Source organism: Scyliorhinus canicula, chromosome 3 (assembly GCF_902713615.1).
Source record: "Scyliorhinus canicula chromosome 3, sScyCan1.1, whole genome shotgun sequence".
NCBI classification, from domain to species: domain Eukaryota; kingdom Metazoa; phylum Chordata; class Chondrichthyes; order Carcharhiniformes; family Scyliorhinidae; genus Scyliorhinus; species Scyliorhinus canicula.
Window position 1 is genome coordinate 102,604,671 of NC_052148.1, and position 20,733 is coordinate 102,625,403.

Sequence of the window (20,733 nt, forward strand, 5' to 3'; positions counted from 1 at the left end):
TATAAAAGTGTTGGCATCAACAACAGTAGTGATGTGCAGTTTAATAGCATCTTTAATGCAGTAAAACCTTGCAGGATGATTTTACATAAGATTAATCAGGAAATATGAATACAGAGCAAAAAAAAGGTCTGAGGATGAACAGTTGGAGGCTGTTTAGAACGGAAAGAATAAAGTAAATATTATTCCCTTGTTCAAAAAAGTGTGTAAGATATGGCCAGCAACTATAGTCCAGTCAGTTGAACTTCAGGGGTGAAGGTCTTCTGGAAACCATAATTCGGAACAAAGTTCTGAGTCACGTGGAAATCGGAGTACCCAGAGGAAACCCACATAGACATGGGGAGAATGTGCAAACTCAACACACGCGCCCTCGGCTGGAATTGAACCCAGGTCCCTGGCGCTGTAAGGCAGCAGTGCTAACCACTGCCGCCATTGTGCAGCAGCTGCTGGATAGTCTCTTCAGTGCAATTTAAAATGCAAAGCTCTGATTTTGTTGATGATGCAAAATGTTGGCGGAGATTCTTCAATTGGAATTTTCCTTGGGTAACAACGAGATAATGCTACATGCCTTTATAAAGGCCATAATAATTTCCTGAGCAATATTGGAAAATATCAGTTGCGAAGTGTCCTGTCTCATGATGCAAGTCAGGTTTGCTTCGTTGATCTATTGAGTTCTGGAGAAACTTTGCATCATTTATTGCCTCCAAAAGGAGTTCTTTTGGAAGGTTGCGAGGGAAGTGTATGTGCAGTGGATGAAATTTGCATTTATGGGTCCAATATTGTTCTGCCTGTTCTCATAAGTTTAAATATGGACTTGTTCATGTGGAATATACCATATTGGGAAGCAAGTAGGTTTTTCTGTTGCCCAAGCTTTCCAGGATTGATCAAACAAGAGCATAGGTTCAAAATAAAAATGCAGTGTCCATTCATTGTTCAGCTCTGCTAGTTTAGCTCAGATGGCTGGACAGCTGGTTTGTGATGCCGAGTAAGGGCCATAGTGCTGGTTCAATTCCCATAGCAGTTGCGGTTGTTCATGAAGGCCTGCCTTCTCAACCTTGCCCCTTGCCTGAGATGTGGTAATCCACAGGTTAAATCACCAGTCAGTTCTTCCCCTCAAAGGGAAAAGCAGCCTATTGTCACCTCGATGCTTGCCGTCTTTACTTACTAAATATTTAAAGAGAAATCAGAGCTGGACCGAAATTTTAATTTTCACCAACTGACTAGGAGTGCATTCCATCGTTCTTCAAATCGATCTTAAAAGGCACTGTAGTTGCAACTAAATGAATCTAGAAGCTTTTGCTGGTCTTTGTAAGTTACGTATTCATTACAGTTAATTTTGTTAACTTGTTTTGTTAAAACATTTTTACTTGTTTCCTAATATGTAATTGCCTGTTGTTTTTTGATGCACAGATACAAACTTATTCGACGGAGGGTGATTTGGTTAATTGGTCAATGGATCTCTGTAAAATTTAAATCTGAATTAAGACCAATGTTATATGAAGCTATCCTTAATCTCATGCAGGACCAAGACCGTGTGGTATGTTTTCAAATTGTTTCAACTGAAATATTTGATTTCCTTGGAGACTTATAAGTTTGTCATTTCTAACATGCTTGAATGTCTTTTTGGTGGTCATCAAATTGGGGAACATAATGATGTATGTTTGTTCAAACTGGAATAATATATTAGGGCTGAAGGTTTTGAACCTTTCATTTTGATGAAGCACACACCAAGTGCCAACTCTTTTTCGAGAAAATAGGGGTGAAATTAGTCTTTGCTGGTCGTGCAAATTGGGTGATGGTGAATTGGAGGCCGGCTATTACTGTATCCAGTTTTCCTTTCCATAGGTGTCAACAATTTGGTATGGTGTCAAATTCATGATGAGTCTGTTTATCCTTTTGGTGAAAGCCAATTTTACCCCTGTATTCTTGTAAGAGTATTTTCCTGGCAAATAAAACATATTGCTTGAGACAGAAAATAACATAAGTACCACAGTGCCACTGCTATAAAGCTTGACTAAAAATGAATACAAAGGACAATTAAAGTCTCCCACAGACCTTTTAAAGTGGACCGAGTCTGAAAGCTAGTGCACAATTTATGAAAGCTTTGTCTGATTTTGGAAAGTTTCAACCGCAAACTAGTATTGGCTTTTCAGCATCTTCTGTTTTTGATGCAAGCACGTGAAGAAAATCCCTGTTTACACAGATGCGTTGATGCAAACTGGTCAAGTACTTCAACTGCATTTTAAGAGACATAAGGAATTCTTTTGGAATTGAGAGCCAGAACTAATCAAAAGGCATGACTATAGTCCAGGAGGAGAAAGAGGAAGATGCTCTGGCCTTTGCCTTCCTGCTAGCCCGGAGATGGATATTATTAGCTTGGAGGGACTCAAAGCTTCCAAAGTTGGAGGCCTGGTTAATCGACATGGCGAGCTTTCTTGGCCTGGAGAAATTAAGTTCGCCTTGAGAGGGTCAGTATTAGGGTTAACCCGGATGTGGCAACCATTCATCGACTTCTTTGCAGAGAATTAATTGTCGGCAATGGGGGGGGGGGGGGGCCCTAGGGCAGCGTAGAATAGGGCGTTAATTAGGCGGGTCTTGGAGGGGTGGGTGTCGGTGTTTGTACTATGTTTATTGATCTTTGTACACTGTTTTTATACTGTTGATGCTTGTAATGCCAAAAATGCCTCATTAAAATTGTTTGTTTGAAAAAAAAGGCATGACTATAAAATTCTCTCTCAAAGCAGTAGCTAGCAAAGTCAACCAAATTCTTCTTTAGACTTGAAGCGGGCTTGGCTTTCTTTTAAATCAACCTTCTGAAGTGAATTTTGACACAAGCAGAATTCTGAAAGTTATTTACATTTCAGAAAAGTAATTGTTGGAACTAGCTGACAAGTCCCCAGGTCTAGATGAATTTCATCCTCGAGTGTTAAAATTTTTTTTAAAATTTAGAGTACCCAATTCATTTTCTCCAATTAAGGGACAACTTAGTGTGACAAATCCACCTAGCCTGCACATCTTTGCATTGTGGGGGCGAAACCCATGCAAACACGGGGAGAATGTGCAAACTCCAGATGGACAGTGACCCAGAGCCGGGATTGAACCTGGTACCTCAGCGCTGTAAGGCAGCAATACTAACCACTGTGCCACCGTGCTGCCCCTAGGGTGTTAAAATTAATGGCTCGTGAAGTAGTCAATGCGTTGGTTTGAATTTTCCAAAAATCACTAGATTCAGGGAAGATGCCATTAAGATTGGAAAATAGCAAATGTGACTCCTTTATTCAGAAAGGGACGGAAACAGAAAACAGGAAATTAAAGGCCAGTTTACTTAACATTTGTCATAGGTAAAATTCTAGAAGCAATTTTTAAATAAATTTAGAGTATCCAATTCATTTTTTCCAATTAAGGAGCAATTTGGCGTGGCCAATCGACCTACCCTCCACATATTTGGGTTGTGTGGGCGAAACCCACGCAGACACGGGGAGAATGTGCAAACTCCACACGGACAGTGACCCAGAGCCAGGATCGAACCTGAGACCATGGCGCTGTGAGGCAACCGTGCTAACCACTTGCGCCACCGTGCTGCCCTTATTTTAAAACATGTTATGACAATTGACAATGGTTCATGGTCAACATTAGAATAGTTAATTCCAGATATTTATTGAATTCAGAGTTCGCCACCTTCTATGGGGGGATTCGAACTCGGGTCCCCAGATCATTACCCTGGACCGCTGGATTACTAATCCAGTGACAATACTACGAGATCACTGCCTCCCAATGCTGCCCTTGCCCTTCTAGATGTTTGCGGTCATGGATTGGAATGCATTGTCTAAGGAGCCTTGGTGAGTTCTTGCAGTACACACTGCTGCCACTGTGCATCAGTGGTAGACAGATTGAATGTTTGTGGATGGGTTGCCAATCAAGTGGGCTGCAGTATCCTGGATGGTGTCAAGCTTCTTGAGTGTTGTTGGAGCTGTACGTCCCCAGGCAATTATGAAACGGTGGTTAGGCCACAGCTGGAGTACCGTGTACAGTTCTGGTCGCCACACCATAGGAAGGAAGTGATTGCACTGAAAGTGTGCAGAGGAGATTCACCAGGATGTTGCCTGGGCTGGAGCAAATCAGCTATCAAGAGGGACTTGGATAGGCTGGGGTTGTTTTCTTTGGAACAGAGAAGGCTGAGGGGGAAATGATGAAGTTTATAAAATTAGGAGGAGCATTGATAAGGTAGATAGAAAAGAGCTTTTACCCTTAGCGGAGAGGCCAATAACCAGGGGGCATAGATTCAAATTAAATGGCAGGTGGTTTAGAGGTAATGTGAGGAAAGAATGTTTCACCCAGAGTGTGATTTGGATCTTGAATTCACTGCCTGAGAGAACTCTTACAGCATTTAAGAAGTATTCAGATGAGCACTTGAAATACCATAACACACAAGGCTACGTGCCAAATGCTCAAAAATAGGATTCGAGTCGATAGATGCTTCATGGCTACTGTGGACACGATGGGCTGAAGAGCCTCTTTCCATGCTGTAGAAACACTATGACTCCAAGTGGAGAGTATTTCATCGGACTCCTGATTTGTGCTTTTTAGATGATGGACAGGCTTTGGAGAGTCGTGAGCTGAGTTACTCGCTGCAGGTTTCCTAGTCTCTGATCTGCTCTGGTTAGTCATTTTTTGGTCAGTGGTAATCCCCCAGGATCCATTGGAGTTTTCTGAAGAAAGGTGCTGTAGATAAAAGAGCACCAGTGAGTATACTGTAATTAGATTTTCAGAAGGCATTTGATAGGGTGCCTTATCAAAGGTTATTGCAGAAAATAAAAGTTCATGGTGCAGGGGGTCACATATTAGCATGGATAGAATATTGGCGAGGTAATAGGAAACATAGTAGTCATAAATGGGTTGGCAAGATATACCGAGTGTTGTGCCACAGGGATCGGTGCTGAAACCTCAACCCTACAATTCACATAGATGATTTGGATGAAGGGTCTGATGGTATAATTGCTAAGTTTGCTGATTACACAAAGATAGGTAGGAAAGTAAATTATAATGGGAACATAAGGAGGCTATGAAAGGATATAGATAGGTTTGGTGAGTGAGCAAATGTCTGGCATGGAGTATAATGTGGGAAAATGTGAAGTCTTCCAGTTGAGCATAATGAATAAAAAAGAACCATTTTTATACTCCTCCCTTGCAATAAAGGTCAACATTCTGTTACCGTCTTAATTTCTTGTTAACTTAATTTAGTCTTTGATAGGATGTGGGCATCGCTGGCAGCGCCAGAATTTCTGTTGCCCCTTTCTATTTGCCCTTGAACTGAGTGGCTTACTGGGCTACTTTAAAAATTTTTTTAGAGTACCCAATTCATTTTTTTCAATTAAGGGGCAATTTAGCGTTTTCAATCCAACCTAATCTTTGGGTTGTGGGGGCGAAACCCACGCAAACACGGGGAGACTGTGCAAACTCCACACGGACAGTGACCCAGAGCCGGGATCGAGCCCGGGACCTCGGCGCCGTGAGACTGCAGTGCTACCACTGCGCCACGGTGCTGCCCACTCGGCTACTTTTGAGGGCAGTTAAGAGTCAGCTATGTTACTGTGGATTTGGAGTCACATCTAGGTCAGACCAAGTAAGGAAGGCAGTTTCTTTCATGGGCAATAATGAACCAGATATGTTTTTGTGACAATTGTCAATAGTTTATTGGTCACCATTATTGAGACTAGCTTTCAATTCCTGACTTTATCAATCGAGTTTAAATCCAACCAGCTGCTATGGTGGGATTTGAATTGTGTCCCCAGATCATTAGCCTTATCCTGTGGATTATTAGGCCAGTGACATTTCTACCGTGCCACCATCGTCCCCACCTTTTGAGATTTATATATAAGGACATTCAGATTTCTCTACACTGCAACATTCTGCAGTCTTTTTCCATTTAAATAACATTCTCCTTATCTATTATTACTGTCAAATTGACAATCTCACATTTCCCCACAACTCTGCCATTTACTTGTTTCCCATGTTATGGACAGGGAGAGATGAAAGTGTTGTTTCTCCTCTCAACGGACCAAAGGCAGGTATGTCTCTGATTTGAACTTCTAAGATGAAAAGTCTGCAAGCAGTACTGTGAAAATGCACTTTTAATTATTTGGAGACGAGTGGCTATTGACCACAGTAGAGATCTATTGTATTTTGGCAACTTCTCAAAGTTGAGTCCAGAAAGCAGTTGAGGTCAAGAAGGAGTTAGATATAGCTCTTGGGGCTAGGGGGGGGGGGGGGGGGGGTGGGGGGGGGGGGGGGGGGGGGGGGGAGGGACGGACAGTTTGCTGAGTTGGATGATCAGCCATGATCATAATGAATGGTGAGGCAGTCTTGAAGGGGCAAATAGCCTGCTCCTATTTTCCATGATTCTAAGTCTGTTTGTATTTTAATGATTTGTTCAGACATTAAAGTTGGCTCAGGGATCTTGTGGAGGTCTGTGGATATTGACAGGAAAGAAAAGATCACTTGACCTCTCAAACTCCATTTTGTTTTAGTGTCCACTTTGAATTTATGCCCCATAAGTCCTTATTGTATGAATGTGACATTTGGTATTAATTCCCCAGTCTCATTCTCTAAGGGACCAGTGCTCACTTTTGCTACTCTTTTCAATTTATATATCGTAGAGACTTTTACTGTTTTCTCTCATCGTCCAATTTCTCCCTCTTGGGTATGCTTGGGGTCTTCTGGCCTGCCACTCAATTTGCAGCATAATATGTGTTTCTTTTCAATTTGACACCATCCTTAACTTCCTTAGCGAACCACCATGATACATCCTATTCTAGAGTCTTTCTTTCTCAATGAAACCAATTTTGTTCAGAGTTATGAAATATCTTAAAAGTCAGGTTTAAAACTCACGTTTTTTTACCCTGAAAAAAGTGTGAAATTCTGTCAAGCGATGATCACTCTTACCAAGAGACCCTCTACTGTACAGTCATTAATTAATGCTGTCTGATTGCATATAGCCTGTTCCCTTGTTGGTTGCGGAACATAGGGTGGGGTTTACCAGACAACCAGCCAAGTGTTTTTCGGTGGCGGAGGAGGCCCACCTGTGGGTTTTATCCCTACCATTGTGAACGGGATTTCCTGCATTGGTGCAGACTCGATAGGCCGAAGGGCCTTTTCTGAACTATGATTTTGTGGAGAGAAAAGTGGAAAATACTCACCAACCAATAACTTACCTTCTCCCCATGAGCCTAGATTTTGATTTTCTTTCAGACATCATCCGTCAGTTCTGAACCCATTGACTATCTTGCACTCCGTCTCGCTCTTTTAGCATCTCACCGCTCTCAGGTAATCAACTCACAGCCTGCCTATGATGTCACAGTTTGGCTTTTTTTCTCTCTCACCTTTTCAAAATGCCTTCCAGGATTTTTTTGGATGAAGTTCCTGAGTGACATCACCTAGACGTAAATAGATAGCTGTTTACCGTAAAACCTTCTAATGATTGACCTAAAACGTGTGAATTCTGTTTCTTCCACCACAGATGCTACTTGACCTGCTGAGTATTTCCAGCATGTTCATTAGAGTTGTATGTCCAAGTTGGGAGGTGCATAATTAGTGCTGCTGGAAACAGAAAGTTATAATAGTCTTTATTATTATTGTCACAAGTAGGCTTACATTGAGACTCCAATGAAGTTACTGTGAAAATCCCTCAGTAGCCTGCTCGGGCTGAGGAAGAAGTCAGAGTGTCCAAAATTACCTAACAGCACATCTTTCGGGACTTGTGGGAGGAAACCAGAGCACCCGGAGGAAACCCACGCAGACACGGGGCAAACTTGCAGACTCCACACAGACAGTGACCCAAGCCAAGAATCGAACCTGGGACCCTGGAGTCCCGAAGCAACAGTGCTAACCACTGTGCTACCGTGCCGACCCACTGTGCTACCATGCATCAGAGAGGACATAGGCAGATTAAGTGAGTGGGATAAACTGTTGGAAATTGAGTAAATATCGGGAAGTACTATTATGCAACTTGGAGCAAGAAATCCAATTGGGAGTTTTTTTCTAAATGGCAAAGAATCAAGAACTTTGGAGGAGCAAATTGATTTTCATGTCCATGTATACTAAAAGCTAGTGGATTGCTACAAAGAGCAATCAAAAAGGCTAATGGAATGTCCTCTTGTTTGTTCTTCAAGGTGAAGATGACCATGTTCGTCACCTAAGGTATTTGGTAGGATTCTGATAGGTATGTAGGCAATTATTGAACTAATCTGTGCCTAGAAGCTGCTGCTACAAATAGGACAGGATACCAGAGATAATTGAGCTTTGGACAATTTGCTGGCTTGGAATTTCCCCTTACCGTGTCTTTTCTCTCTCTAATATGCAATTGCTTTTGAAGGAAGCCACAATGTTTTTATTTAGTTACTTCAGGTGCAGCGATCCTGAGTGAGCTTGTCCCAAACTCAAAGTTAATATCCATACTCCTAAGAGAAGTCTTCAGACTTCCTCGTAGCACTTCCTTTTACTGCCATGAGCGCACACCTCAGACTTGAGCTCCCCATAGAAGAATTTGTTTGATAAGTGAATGTCAGGCATTCTGACTACATGACCAGCCCAACTCGGTTGTACCTGTCTCAATATGGTATGGATGTTTGGCATGCCAGCTCAGGTGAACACCTCCGTATCTGGTTTATTGTTCTGCCATCTGATCTTCAGAAGCTTTTGAAGGCAACTCAAGTGAAAGTGGTTGAGCTTCTTGGCATGCCACTGGAACAGAGTTTAAGCCGCGCATGTGTAGAACAGAGTGGGCAGGGTTTATTGCTCTATAGACTTGTAGTTCAGTAGGCAGACTTACTCCTCTTCATTCCCAGACTGACGTTTGAAATCTGCCAAAGGCTGCACTTGTTTTGGCAACTCTTGCTTGTATCTCATTGTCAATAAAAACTGCTTAAGAGAATATATAAAAAGGGAGATGGCGCAAGTCCAGGGGGCGACTGATCAGTTACCTTTATGCCAATGGTTGGAACGAGAATGGAATTCTTTCTCAAAGATGTAATGGAGAAGCATTTAGGAACTGACAATAAAATATGGAGTTCTTAAGAAAAATACGCTGAGCAACCTCATTGAATTCTTTCAGAGATAGATAAGGGTAATGCAGTAGACATAATATATTTGGATTTTCAAAATATAATTGATAAGGTCCCACACACTGGACTCATGATTAAGGTCAGAGCATGTGGAGTCGAGACAAGAAGCAGAATGGGTAGCAAAGTGGCTGCAAAAGGCTATATGTTGAATAGGGGATAAAGGTAGTTAATCAGATTGGTAGATGTTAGGAAGTAGACTTCCACAGGAATCAGTGTTGAGACCACAATTATCCAATAGTTACATAGTGATTTGGAGTCTGAAATTCAAAATACAGTTTCAGGATTTGCAGAAGTCACTAAATTTTGAAGTATAGATAATATCAAGGAAAATTGTGACAAAATACAGGAGGAGGTTAATAAATTTGCTGATTGAGTGTGGAAATAGCCACAAAATTTCAATATTGGTATGTGAGGTAGTACATTTTGGTGAGATGTCAGGAGACCACAAAATCCTTGATAGTGTGTCTATGGCAGTGTTTTTCAAACTTTTTTTCCCGGGACCACTTTTACCAATTGGCGGGCCTTCAGGACCCACGCTGGCCAGCATTTGCGATCCATGTAGGCCGACCTTAGCGACACACCATTATTGCTTACCGTTAATGCCGCAGGTGAGCCTGCTTGGTCCCCATGAGCTCACTGGCTTTGTTATTTAAAGCTACATTTCTGCGAAGGACTTCAGCTAATGATTTTAGTTCTCGCTGCATCCTTCGGAAAAAATAAGGATGTTTGTCGTTGAACTCGGCTGATGCCTTTGATTTAAGGTTTTCATTATTGGCAACTTTCATTTGCCAATACTTTCCTGCATGTAACATACGTGGGTTTTGCATCCTGATTGCATTGGCATAATTAAAGCCATATCTCAAGAAATTATCTTTGTACTGCTCCCGATTTCAGTCTCCTCTTAATCGTTTGTTCACCAGAGGCCCTGGAGCTGGGATACAGCTCACACCAGCACTGCTTTGTTCTGCCGTGGACTCTCATGAGAAACTCTCTCTAGCCCATTCAGCTGTAAGACCCTGGCCTCTTTGTGTCTCTGGCCCTCTCTTCCTTATTACAAAATAATCCATCTTCAGTTCTTCACACAGTCCGTTGCTTTCTTGCGAGCAGCTACAAATGGAGGAATCTCACCTCCATGATTTTGCACCCAAATCACGGATGTACAGGGTGCCTGGCGTCAGTGTATGTGCTGGGCGCGTGACCGTCTCTCTGTCACTGCCTCTGGTGGAAAGACTCGATCGTTCATATTTACGGCTGGCCTTTTTTTTTCCTTTGAAACTTTATTTCCAATACGAAATTTATGACTTATTACAACTGAAAATTAAAACTATTTCAGTTGAACATGCATCCTTACATTTACACATTTGTTTCAAATATATTCCCATTTCGTTAGAAATTTAAACAAGTATAGAAAAAGTACAATCTGTTTTTACTTTACAAACTATGACTTTAGACAAGATGAAGTAATGTCTCAAACACATACAATGTTGCAATATTTCTTACCGGTTCCACTGCATTGCACTATCCTAACAAGAAGTTATCCCCTTCTCCATCCTCACCAAACGTACTTACTTCCTGGTTTCTAGAGAGTGGGAACACAAAGTGATGACTGTAGGTTTCTTCCAGTGTTGAAATGTGTCAGGCATATTGACTGGCCTCGTTTCATCGGTATTCCTTGCCGACAAACCTGGCCTGGCAGTGACCACACAGTTCAGCATCGCGCTGCCTGCCCCGTCAAACGCCGCAACCAATCGGTGGCTGGCATTCTTAAAAGCCAGACTTCTTCTCAAAATCAGGGACATTACAATCGACCGCTCTGCGACCTTCCCAGAACCTGTCTACAACCCGCCAACATGTCGTGACCCTGAGTTTGAAAAACCTAGGTCTGTGGAGCAGTGGAACAGAACCTTGGGCAGCAGAGGTCGATGAAGCCATTAAAAAAGCATTCCGAAAAGGATAGAATTGAAAGTCAGAGAAACTGTGTTAAACATGTTTAAAAACTTTGGTTAGACAACACTATAAACTGTTCTAGTTTTGAGCTCCAAAAAAGACATTGTAGCATTGGAGAATGTGCAGAAAATATCTCCGACAATGTTACCATAACTGAGGTTTAACATATCGAGAAAGGCTGAGCAGGTTCTTGAATAGACTGAGGGGTGTGCTGATTTTGAGATCTCTTTTTTTTTATAAATGTTTTTTATTCAGTTTTCATGTTTTATATTGAACAAATTACAAATTGTTAGAGAGAGAGAAAAAAAAAGAACACGCAAAAATTAACATATATATTTACAGGTGAGCATCTTCGTAGTAATAACTGTGGCCTCCCCCTTTTCGCCGGCATACATATTTTACATTCCCCAACATGTTTATTGGCATTTATTTAGTTTGGTTTTGGGCCTTAGCTAGCCATCAAACCCCCATAACGAACCCGTAGCCCCCCCCCCCCCCGGCTACCTTCCCCCGATTCCCGTCCATTTTCCCCTGATTCTTGGCCGCCCGACTATTCTTCCTCTTGTTCGTTGGCCACAAACAGGTCCCGGAACAATTGCATGAATGGCTCCCACGTTCTGTGGAAGCCGTCGCCCGACCCTCGGATGGCGAATTTGATTTTCTCCATTTGGAGAGAATCCGAGAGGTCGGACAGCCAGTCTGCAGCTCTGGGCGGTGCTGCTGACCGCCAGCCAAACAGGATTCTACGGCGGGCGATCAGGGAGGCAAAGGCAAGGGCGTCCGCCCTCCTCCCCAGGAATAGATCTGGCTGTTCTGAAACCCCGAAGACCGCCACTATCGGACATGGCTCCACCTTCACCCCCACCACTTTGGACATAGCCTCGAAGAAGGCTGTCCAGTACTCCACAAGTCTGGGCAAGACCAGAACATGTGGGCGTGGTTGGCCGGGCCGCTTTGGCACCGTTCACATCTGTCCTCCACCTCCGGGAAGAACCTACTCATACGGTTTCTCGTTAAGTGGGCTCTATTACCACTTTTAGTTGCGTCAGGCTGAGCCTTGCGCACGTGGAGGTGGAGTTGAACCCTATGCAGTGCCCTCGCTCCAGAGTCCCCACCCTATCTCCATCCCCAAGTCGTCCTCCCATTTCCTTCTTGTTGCGTCCAGTACGGTGTCGTCCCTTTCTACCAGTCGGTCATACATGTCGCTACAGTTCCCTTTCTCTCGGATACTTGCGTCCAGAAGGTCTTCCAGTAGTGTCTGTCGTGGCGGTTGTGGGTACGTCCTTGTCTCCTTTCGTAGGAAGTTTTTGAGCTGCAGGTACCGTAGCTCGTTCCCCCCAGCTAGCCGAAATTTCTCTGTCAGTTCGTCCAGTGTTGCGATCCTGTCGTCCGTGTATAGGTCCCAGACTGTCAGTGTCCCCCCCGTCCTGCCTCCACCTTTTGAAGGTGGCGTCAGTCAGTGCTGGTTTGAACCTATGGTTGTTGCAGATGGGAGCCTTGTCCGACATTTTGTTCAGGCCAAATTGCTGCCGCAGTTGGTTCCAGGATTGGAGGGTGGCTGTCACCACTGGGCTGCTGGAGTGTTTTTTGGGTGGGGATGGGAGTGCTGCCGTGGCGAGGGTCCGGAGGGAGGTCCCCATGCAGGAGGCCTCCTCCGCACGCACCCACTCGGCTTCTGGCTCCTGGATCCATCCCCTTACTCGCTCGGCTGTTGCCGCCCAGTGGTAGAATTGTAGATTCGGGAGATTTTGAGATCTTTAGGATTATGAAAGGGTTTGATAGCATAGACATAGTGAGGATAGTTTCTATTGTGGGCGAGAACAGATTTCACAAACATATGATGAATTAAGGAGAATGTTCTTTACCCCGAGTGTGGTGGAAAGTAGAACGCACTACCATAAGAAGTAGTTGTAGCAAATAATATGGATGCATTTATGGGAAAGCTATGATACACCGATGAGGTAGAAAGGAATATGTTGTTTTGGCTAGATGAAGGGTGGGAGGAGGGCTGTGTGGTACATAATCACTGCCATGGTCGAATTGGACTGGATACTTTGTTGCTGTGCTGTGAATATTATGTAATAATTAGTAATCAATGATAAATGCTCAATTCTATTTGAATCACATGCTGAGTGCTGTGTATTTCTCTCTATGCATAGAGAGATGCATTTTATGACAGCCTTTCCAGGCAACCAGATGCTACATCACCTCAAATCAGTTAGGCTATCAATCATGAGGAAACCAATTTTTTCGACTTGACATATTTCAGTGAGTCTTTTAAACCACCAGAAAAGTTTGGCACTTTATAAAAAAAAAAATGAGGACAGAGTTGACCTTGCTCCAGGAGACAAATGTGAATGTTTTTTCTTTGCTTGATTTTCTTATTGTATATTAGCAGTGATGGCATGCACCTTCATTTAAAAAAAATATATTTTATTCTCCTTTTTCACATTTTCTCCCAAATTTACACCCAACAATAAACAACAAATAGTAGCAAATGCAATGTCAATCCCCATATCAATAACAATGATCCCACCCTCCCACCAAACCCCCAAACATTAGCCCGCATGTTAACATAAACAAAGGACAGAAAGGAATCAGGAATCACCCGTAGTCACCATCAACACATACAGTCCCCCTCCCCCTCAACCCTCCCAGCAAACCCCCCTCGCCCCAATGTTCGATGTAATCCAATTCTTGAAAGTGCATAAAGAATAACGTCCATTCTGACCCATTGGGAGTCAACCCCTCTGACCCAGCTCCGTACCTTCTCCACATTCACCGCCCAGTAATAATACATCAGATTCGGAAGACTCAAACCCCCTGCTTCCTTCCTCTCTAGTAGCACCTTTCTAATTTTGGCCACCTTCCCTTCCCATATGAACGAGGTAATAATTCCTTCAATCTCTCGAAAAATGCCTTTGGCAGGAAAATCGGCCAGCATTGAAAAATAAACAGGAATCGCGGCAGCACATTCATTTTAACCACTTGTACCCGACCCACCAGTGACAGGGAGACCATCCCACCTTGCCAGATCAGCTTTTACTCTCCCCATCAAACTAGAAATGTTGACCGATGGAGCCCCCCCCCCCCAATCCCGAGCAACCTGCACCCCCAGGTATCTAAAGTGAGTCTCTGCCCTATGGAATGGCAGCCTCCCCACCCCACCCCAGTGCGAGACACCACAAACCACCTCTGTTTCCTTCCCCTCCGCCGGTTCCATAACCACGTTCAATACCCTCCTAATGTTCGAAAAGTGCTGCCACCCTCTCACAAACCCCATCTGATCTTCACCTATCACCTTCGGAAGGCACTCCTCTAGCCTACCTGCCAGTACCTTCGGCAATATCTTTGCGTTCCCCGTTTAAAAGTGAATATGGGCCGATACGACCCAACTGCTTCGGATCCTTATCTTTCTTAAGTAACGGAAATCTGCCGCAAAGTTTGTGGTAACACCCACTTCCATTGCCTCCTCAAACATCCCCACCATCAGCGGTACTAGCTTATCTTAGAATTTTTAATAATACTGTACCGGAAACCCATCCGGCCCTGCCACCTTCCCCAACTGCATCCTTCCAATCGCATCTTTTATCTTTTGCTCCACTATCGCCCCTTCTAATGTAGCCCTGTTCTCCTTCCCTAACCTCGGGTACTCCAGCCCATTTAGATATTCCTGCATCTCCCGGCCTCCCACAGGTGGCTCTGACCTGTACAACCTCTCATAGAATTCCTAAAGACCTTGTTAATCTGATCTGGAGCTACAACCAACTTCCCTGCCCTGTCCCACACCTGGACAATTTCCTTTGCCGCAGCCTCCCTCCCGAACTGTCCCACCAACATACGCCCTGCCTTCTTTTTGTTTATTGTTGGGTGTAAATTTGGGTAGACGAGGGTAGAGCAGTTGATGTGGTGTATATGGATTTCAGTAAAGCGTTTGATAAGGTTCCCCACGGTCGTCTATTGCAGAAAATACGGAGGCTGGGGATTGAGGGTGATTTAGAGATGTGGATCAGAAATTGGCTAGTTGAAAGAAGACAGAGAGTGGTAGTTGATGGGAAATGTTCAGAATGGAGTTCAGTTACGAGTGGCGTACCACAAGGATCTGTTCTGGGGCCGTTGCTGTTTGTCATTTTTATAAATGACCTAGAGGAGGGCGCAGAAGGATGGGTGAGTAAATTTGCAGACGACACTAAAGTCGGTGGAGTTGTAGACAGTGCGGAAGGATGTTGCAGGTTACAGAGGGACATAGATAGGCTGCAGAGCTGGGCTGAGAGGTGGCAAATGGAGTTTAATGTGGAGAAGTGTGAGGTGATTCACTTTGGAAAGAATAACAGAAATGCGGAATATTTGGCTAATGGTAAAATTCTTGGTAGTGTGGATGAGCAGAGGGATCTCGGTGTCCATGTACATAGATCCCTGAAAGTTGCCACCCAGGTTGATAGGGTTGTGAAGAAGGCCTATGGTGTGTTGGCCTTTATTGGTAGAGGGATTGAGTTCCGGAGCCATGAGGTCATGTTGCAGTTGTACAAAACTCTAGTACGGCCGCATTTGGAGTATTGCGTACAGTTCTGGTCGCCTCATTATACGAAGGACGTGGAAGCTTTGGAACGGGTGCAGAGGAGATTTACCAGGATGTTGCCAGGTATGGAGGGAAAATCTTATGAGGAAAGGCTGATGGACTTGAGGTTGTTTTCGTCAGAGAGAAGAAGGTTAAGAGGTGACTTAATAGAGGCATACAAAATGATCAGAGGGTTAGATAGGGTGGACAGCGAGAGCCTTCTCCCGCGGATGGAGGTGGCTAGCACGAGGGGACATAGCCTTAAATTGAGGGGTAATAGATATAGGACAGAGGTCAGAGGTGGGTTTTTTACGCAAAGAGTGGTGAGGCCGTGGAATGCCCTACCTGCAACAGTAGTGAACATGCCAACATTGAGGGCATTTAAAAATTTATTGGATAAGCATATGGATGATAAGGGCATAGTGTAGGTTAGATGGCCTTTAGATTTTTTCCATGTCGGTGCAACATCGAGGGCCGAAGGGCCTGTACTGCACTGTATCGTTCTATGTTCTCTCCATGCTCGTACACTGCACCCCTTGCTCGCCTCAATTGGCATATCGCTTTCCTGGTAGATAGTCGGTCAAAGCTCGCCTGGAGTTCCTTCCTCTTTTCCAACTTCGCTGGGTCCCCATCTTCTGCCTACTCCCTATTTACCTCCAGCATCTCATCTATTACCCTCTGACGTTCCAACCTCTCCTCTTTGTCTAGCCTAGCGTTGAACGAGATCACCTCACCCCTCACCACTGCCTTCAAAGCCTCCCAGACAACCGCCTTCGACAGCTCCCCCATGCAGTTAAAACCTACATATTCCTCAATTACTTTTTTAATTTTGTCACAGAACCCTCGGTCCCCCAGCAGTCCCACATCTAACTTCCACCCTGGTCTCTGTACCACCCCCTTTTCCAGTACCATATCCACTCAATGCAGAACATGATCTGATATTGCAATTGCCGAGTACTCCGACCCTTTAACCCCAGCCATCAGCGCCTTCCCCACCATGAAATACTCAGTCCGTGAGTACACCTTATGGACCGCTGCGAAAATAACGAGTACTCCCGCTCCCTGGGGTACAGAAACCTCCAAGGATCCACCCCTCTCATTTCCAACATTAGCCCAGCCAGCGCCTTCACCCCAATTGGCCATGTACACTTAACAGCGCCACTAGCCTCACCTCCAGCGCCCCTGTCACAATCACATATCTACCCCCCTGATCTGCAACCACCTTCTCCATCTGGAATTTACCCTTTTGCTGACCATTACTGTTAACCCTCGAGTTCTTCCGTCAAATCCAGAGTGAAACACCTGACTAACCCAGCCCTTTTTAAATCTCATTTGATCCTTTACCCTCAGGTGAGTCTCCTGCTCCATTGCTACATCCGCCTTTAAACTTTTAAGATGCGCAAGCAGCCGTGACCTCTTGACTGGGCCTCTCAACCCCTTCACGTTCCACGTGACTATCCTAACTGAGGGTCTCTCCCCCCCTATCCACCATCATCATATCACTGGGCCCTGCCCCATGAGCCTGACCCGCCCCTATCCATTATTAACATTGAACCCCCTCCCAGAATTTCCCCCCTGCACTTCCCCTCGAAAGAAACTCAGACAGTATCGATACTCTCCCCCTCTCTTGCTCGCCTAGTAGGCTCATCAAAACCTGCTAACCAGGCTCCAATGTCCGCAGCCCTCCTCTCACCTCACCTCCATTCACTAGTCGACTTTTGTTAGCTAGCGTGGGTGTGCCCCCCCCCCCCCCACCCCCAAGGCATACTGCCCCCCCCACCCTGTCCCTGAAGGAAAAGAAAAACAATCTAACCCATACAATTCAATAAAATAACATATAATGGTTGCAACAAAAAAAGGAACAAAAATGCAAACCAAACCAAACAAAAACTTAAACTCTATAACAATGTGATGTCAAGTAAGTTACACTACAGGTCGGTGAAAAGAATGTTATAACATTTATATATTTTCCAGCTCCCCAATCACACTCCACGATCTCTCTTCCAGCTCCACTCCTCACTTCAGTACCAGGCTTTCTGCCTTTATGAATGCCTCAGCCGCCTCCACCGTTTCAAAATGAAAATCTTTGGCGTTGTACGTCACCCTCCGCTTTCCCGGGTATACAATACCAAATCGCAGCCATTGTTGTACAGTGCCGCCTTCACTCAGCTGAACGGCGCTCGCCTCGTCTCTTCGCCAACTCCACCGTCAAGTCCTCGTAAATCCGAACTCTAGATACATCTCACTGCACCTCCCGCTTCTGCTTCGCCCAACTTAACACCTTCTCCTTCATGTGATATTTTTGGAAGTAGATAATTACTGCTCTCGGCGGCTCATTTACTTTGGGCTTTGGCCTTAACGACCTATGAGCTCAGTCCAGTTGATACCGGGAGGGGTTCTCACCCTCCCCCATCAACTCCGCCAGCATCTTAGCAATGTTCTCTGTTGGCCTTGAGCCCTCTGCCCCTTCGGGCAAGCCCACAATTCTCAGATTGGTTCTCTAAGTCCTCGAGCTTTGCTCGGAGCCCTCTGTTGACCTCCACCACCCTCCGCAGCACGTCCCCCATCGAGGTGAGCTGGTCACTGTCCTGCGACACGGCATCCTCCACTTCCTTCATCTTTTCACCTTGTTCTTTCACTTCGGCTGATATCTTTGCCACATCCACCCTCACCGGGGTGACTGCCTCTTCCAGCAACAATGTCAGTGCTACCACCATCTCCTTCCTCACCGCCTCCATGTGCCACGCAAACTGCTTCTCCAGCTCCACCGCCATCACCTCGGTCATCCTTTCCACTGTAAGTAGTGCAGCCCCACTCTGGCATCCGCCATCTTGTCAGCGCTTTTACTGGTCCTCTCCTTTGGTGGCAAGCCCGCGTTTCCTCCCTTCACAACTGTTTTTGGCATCCCTTAACCACTTACTATTTTTCTCCTTCTTCAATCTTGAAATAAGTACATTATAAAATAAAAATTAAATAAATAATATTTTTTAAAAATTTAAATAAAAAATGTTCTTATTTTCAAAAATCAAAGTTCAAAAAATCTCTTCCCCTGGGGCCGGACTTCAAACAATCTAAACATCAATTTTCAGCGGGGGCCACCCGATGTGCGCTGCTCCCCCTCTACATTTGTGCTGGATTTGGGCCTCGCCTCGTGCCAAGCTCCTCTTCCGCCGCGCACTTCGGCTCGATGCCTCTGCTCCTCCGGCCACAGGACTCCCCACCGGCTCCAAACCGGCCCACATCTGCAATCATTAATATGAAATGTTGATTTTCTCGACACTTTGGTTTTTGTTCTATTTGTTATTCATATATATGTAACATTAATTTGTTTCTACTTCTCTTGCACTGGTCTTACTTCTGTAATGAGGAAAAGTTTCATTTTCCAATTCAGATCTAGCCCTTAAAAGGTGAAAAGCATATTACTGCGAATGCTGGAATCTGAAACCAAAGAGAAAATGTTGGAAAACCTCAGCAGGTCTGGCAGCATCTGTAGGGAGAGAAAAGAGCTCACGTTTTGATTCCAGATGAGCTTGTTCTTTGCTGCCAGACAAGTTTAGGCAAATCTTAATGTATTGTAAAAGCGTCATTTGGAGCTTCCTGGCTTTCCTCTTGACCATAAATGCCATTGGTTCAATTTCCTGTTGTAGAAAGTTAGCCAATCTCAGTTAAAATGCAGTGTACCTCCAACAACATTCAAGAAGCTCAACAGTAGCCAGGACAAAGCAACCTGCTTGATTGGCACTCCATTCACAAACATTCACTCCTTCCACCACCTACACAGTGGCAGCAGTGTGTACTGGCTACAAGATGCCCTGCAGGAACTCATCTGGGCTCCTTAGACAGCACCTTTCAAATCTGACGGCTACTGCCACACAAAAGGACAAGGTCAGCAAACACATGGGAACACCACCACCCACCTGCAAGTTCCCCTTCAAGCTACCCGTTGTCCTTATATCGCTGTTCTTCAGTGTCACTGAGTCAAAATCCAGGACCTCTCTCCCTTCATGTGGGTGTACTGCACTAAATCGACTGCACACCCACCACTTTCGCAAAGACAAGTGGCGATAGGCAATAAATGCTGGCCTTGCCAGTGGCACCCACATCCTATGAACAAATGGAAAAAAGGTACGTTCTTGAAACACAAGATGGAACAGCCTTTTTCTGCAGCTGTGGTATTATTGATGTTGATCTACAGATTATCCAGGTCTCTGCTGGGTTTTTAGTAGCATATAACAGTTTCAATCATATGATTAACAGGCATTGGTACATGGCGGAAGACAAATGCTGGTCTTTTAGCAGTAAAGTATTAGTTTCAGTCACCTGGTCACGGGCTGTTGACATTCTAGAGAAGGTAGAGTGTTCAGACTTTATTTTGATTTGATTTATTATTGTCTCGTGGATTAATATACAATGAAAAGTATTGTTTCTTGCATGCTGTACAAATAATGCATACTGTACATTGGTAAGGAAGGAGAGACTGCAGAATATAATAGTTATAGCAATGTGTAGAGAAAAGATCAACTTACTATGAGGTGGGTCCATTCAAAATTTTGATCACTAGTTAATAACTGGTTTCGAAAAGCTTGTTTTTGTTATATCACAAACCAAAAATGTTGCTTGATTTAATTGTGGCTTGCATATTGAATTTGGCATCAATTCGCCAAAAGTTAAAATCCAAGCCTACTTGCACAGTTTTGCAAGTATTCTTTCATTCCATGTTTTGTTTTGACCACTGATGAAATGAAAATATCCATCTACTAAGATTTGCTCTAATCTTCATGGTAAGATACTTAAATATGAATCAGCTTGTGTTTAAGGTGTTTATACCAACTAGAAATAATGTTTGATTGGGAAGAATATAAATTTCACAATAGTGAGTAAAATGTACTTGTTAGTTAAATTTTCACTGTGATTAGTTAATTGGCTGTACACACCAAGCATGCAATAATCTAATTTAAAAAAAGGAAATTGAAAACTTCTGTAAGTAAGTAGAGCTATCTAATGTATGTTCTTTGTCTGTTTGGGGAGGGAAGGTACTTGCTAATGCTGCTGCTGAGCTGTCCATTGAGAAGGGTGCCATGATAACCAATTGATCCTTCCCCTATTTTCTTT

General features: G+C 44.2%; 1 protein-coding gene across 2 annotated transcripts in view; it reads left to right on the forward strand.

Annotated features, from left to right (window-relative positions):
- ipo11 (importin 11) overlaps nucleotides 1-20,733 on the forward strand; it is a 712,587-nt gene that overhangs the window by 260,557 nt on the left and 431,297 nt on the right. For both annotated transcript variants that reach the window (XM_038791006.1, XM_038791005.1), the window contains exon 16: nucleotides 1,408-1,534. In XM_038791006.1, coding sequence (XP_038646934.1) covers nucleotides 1,408-1,534 — 127 coding nt within the window. The remainder of the gene's footprint in view (nucleotides 1-1,407; nucleotides 1,535-20,733) is intronic.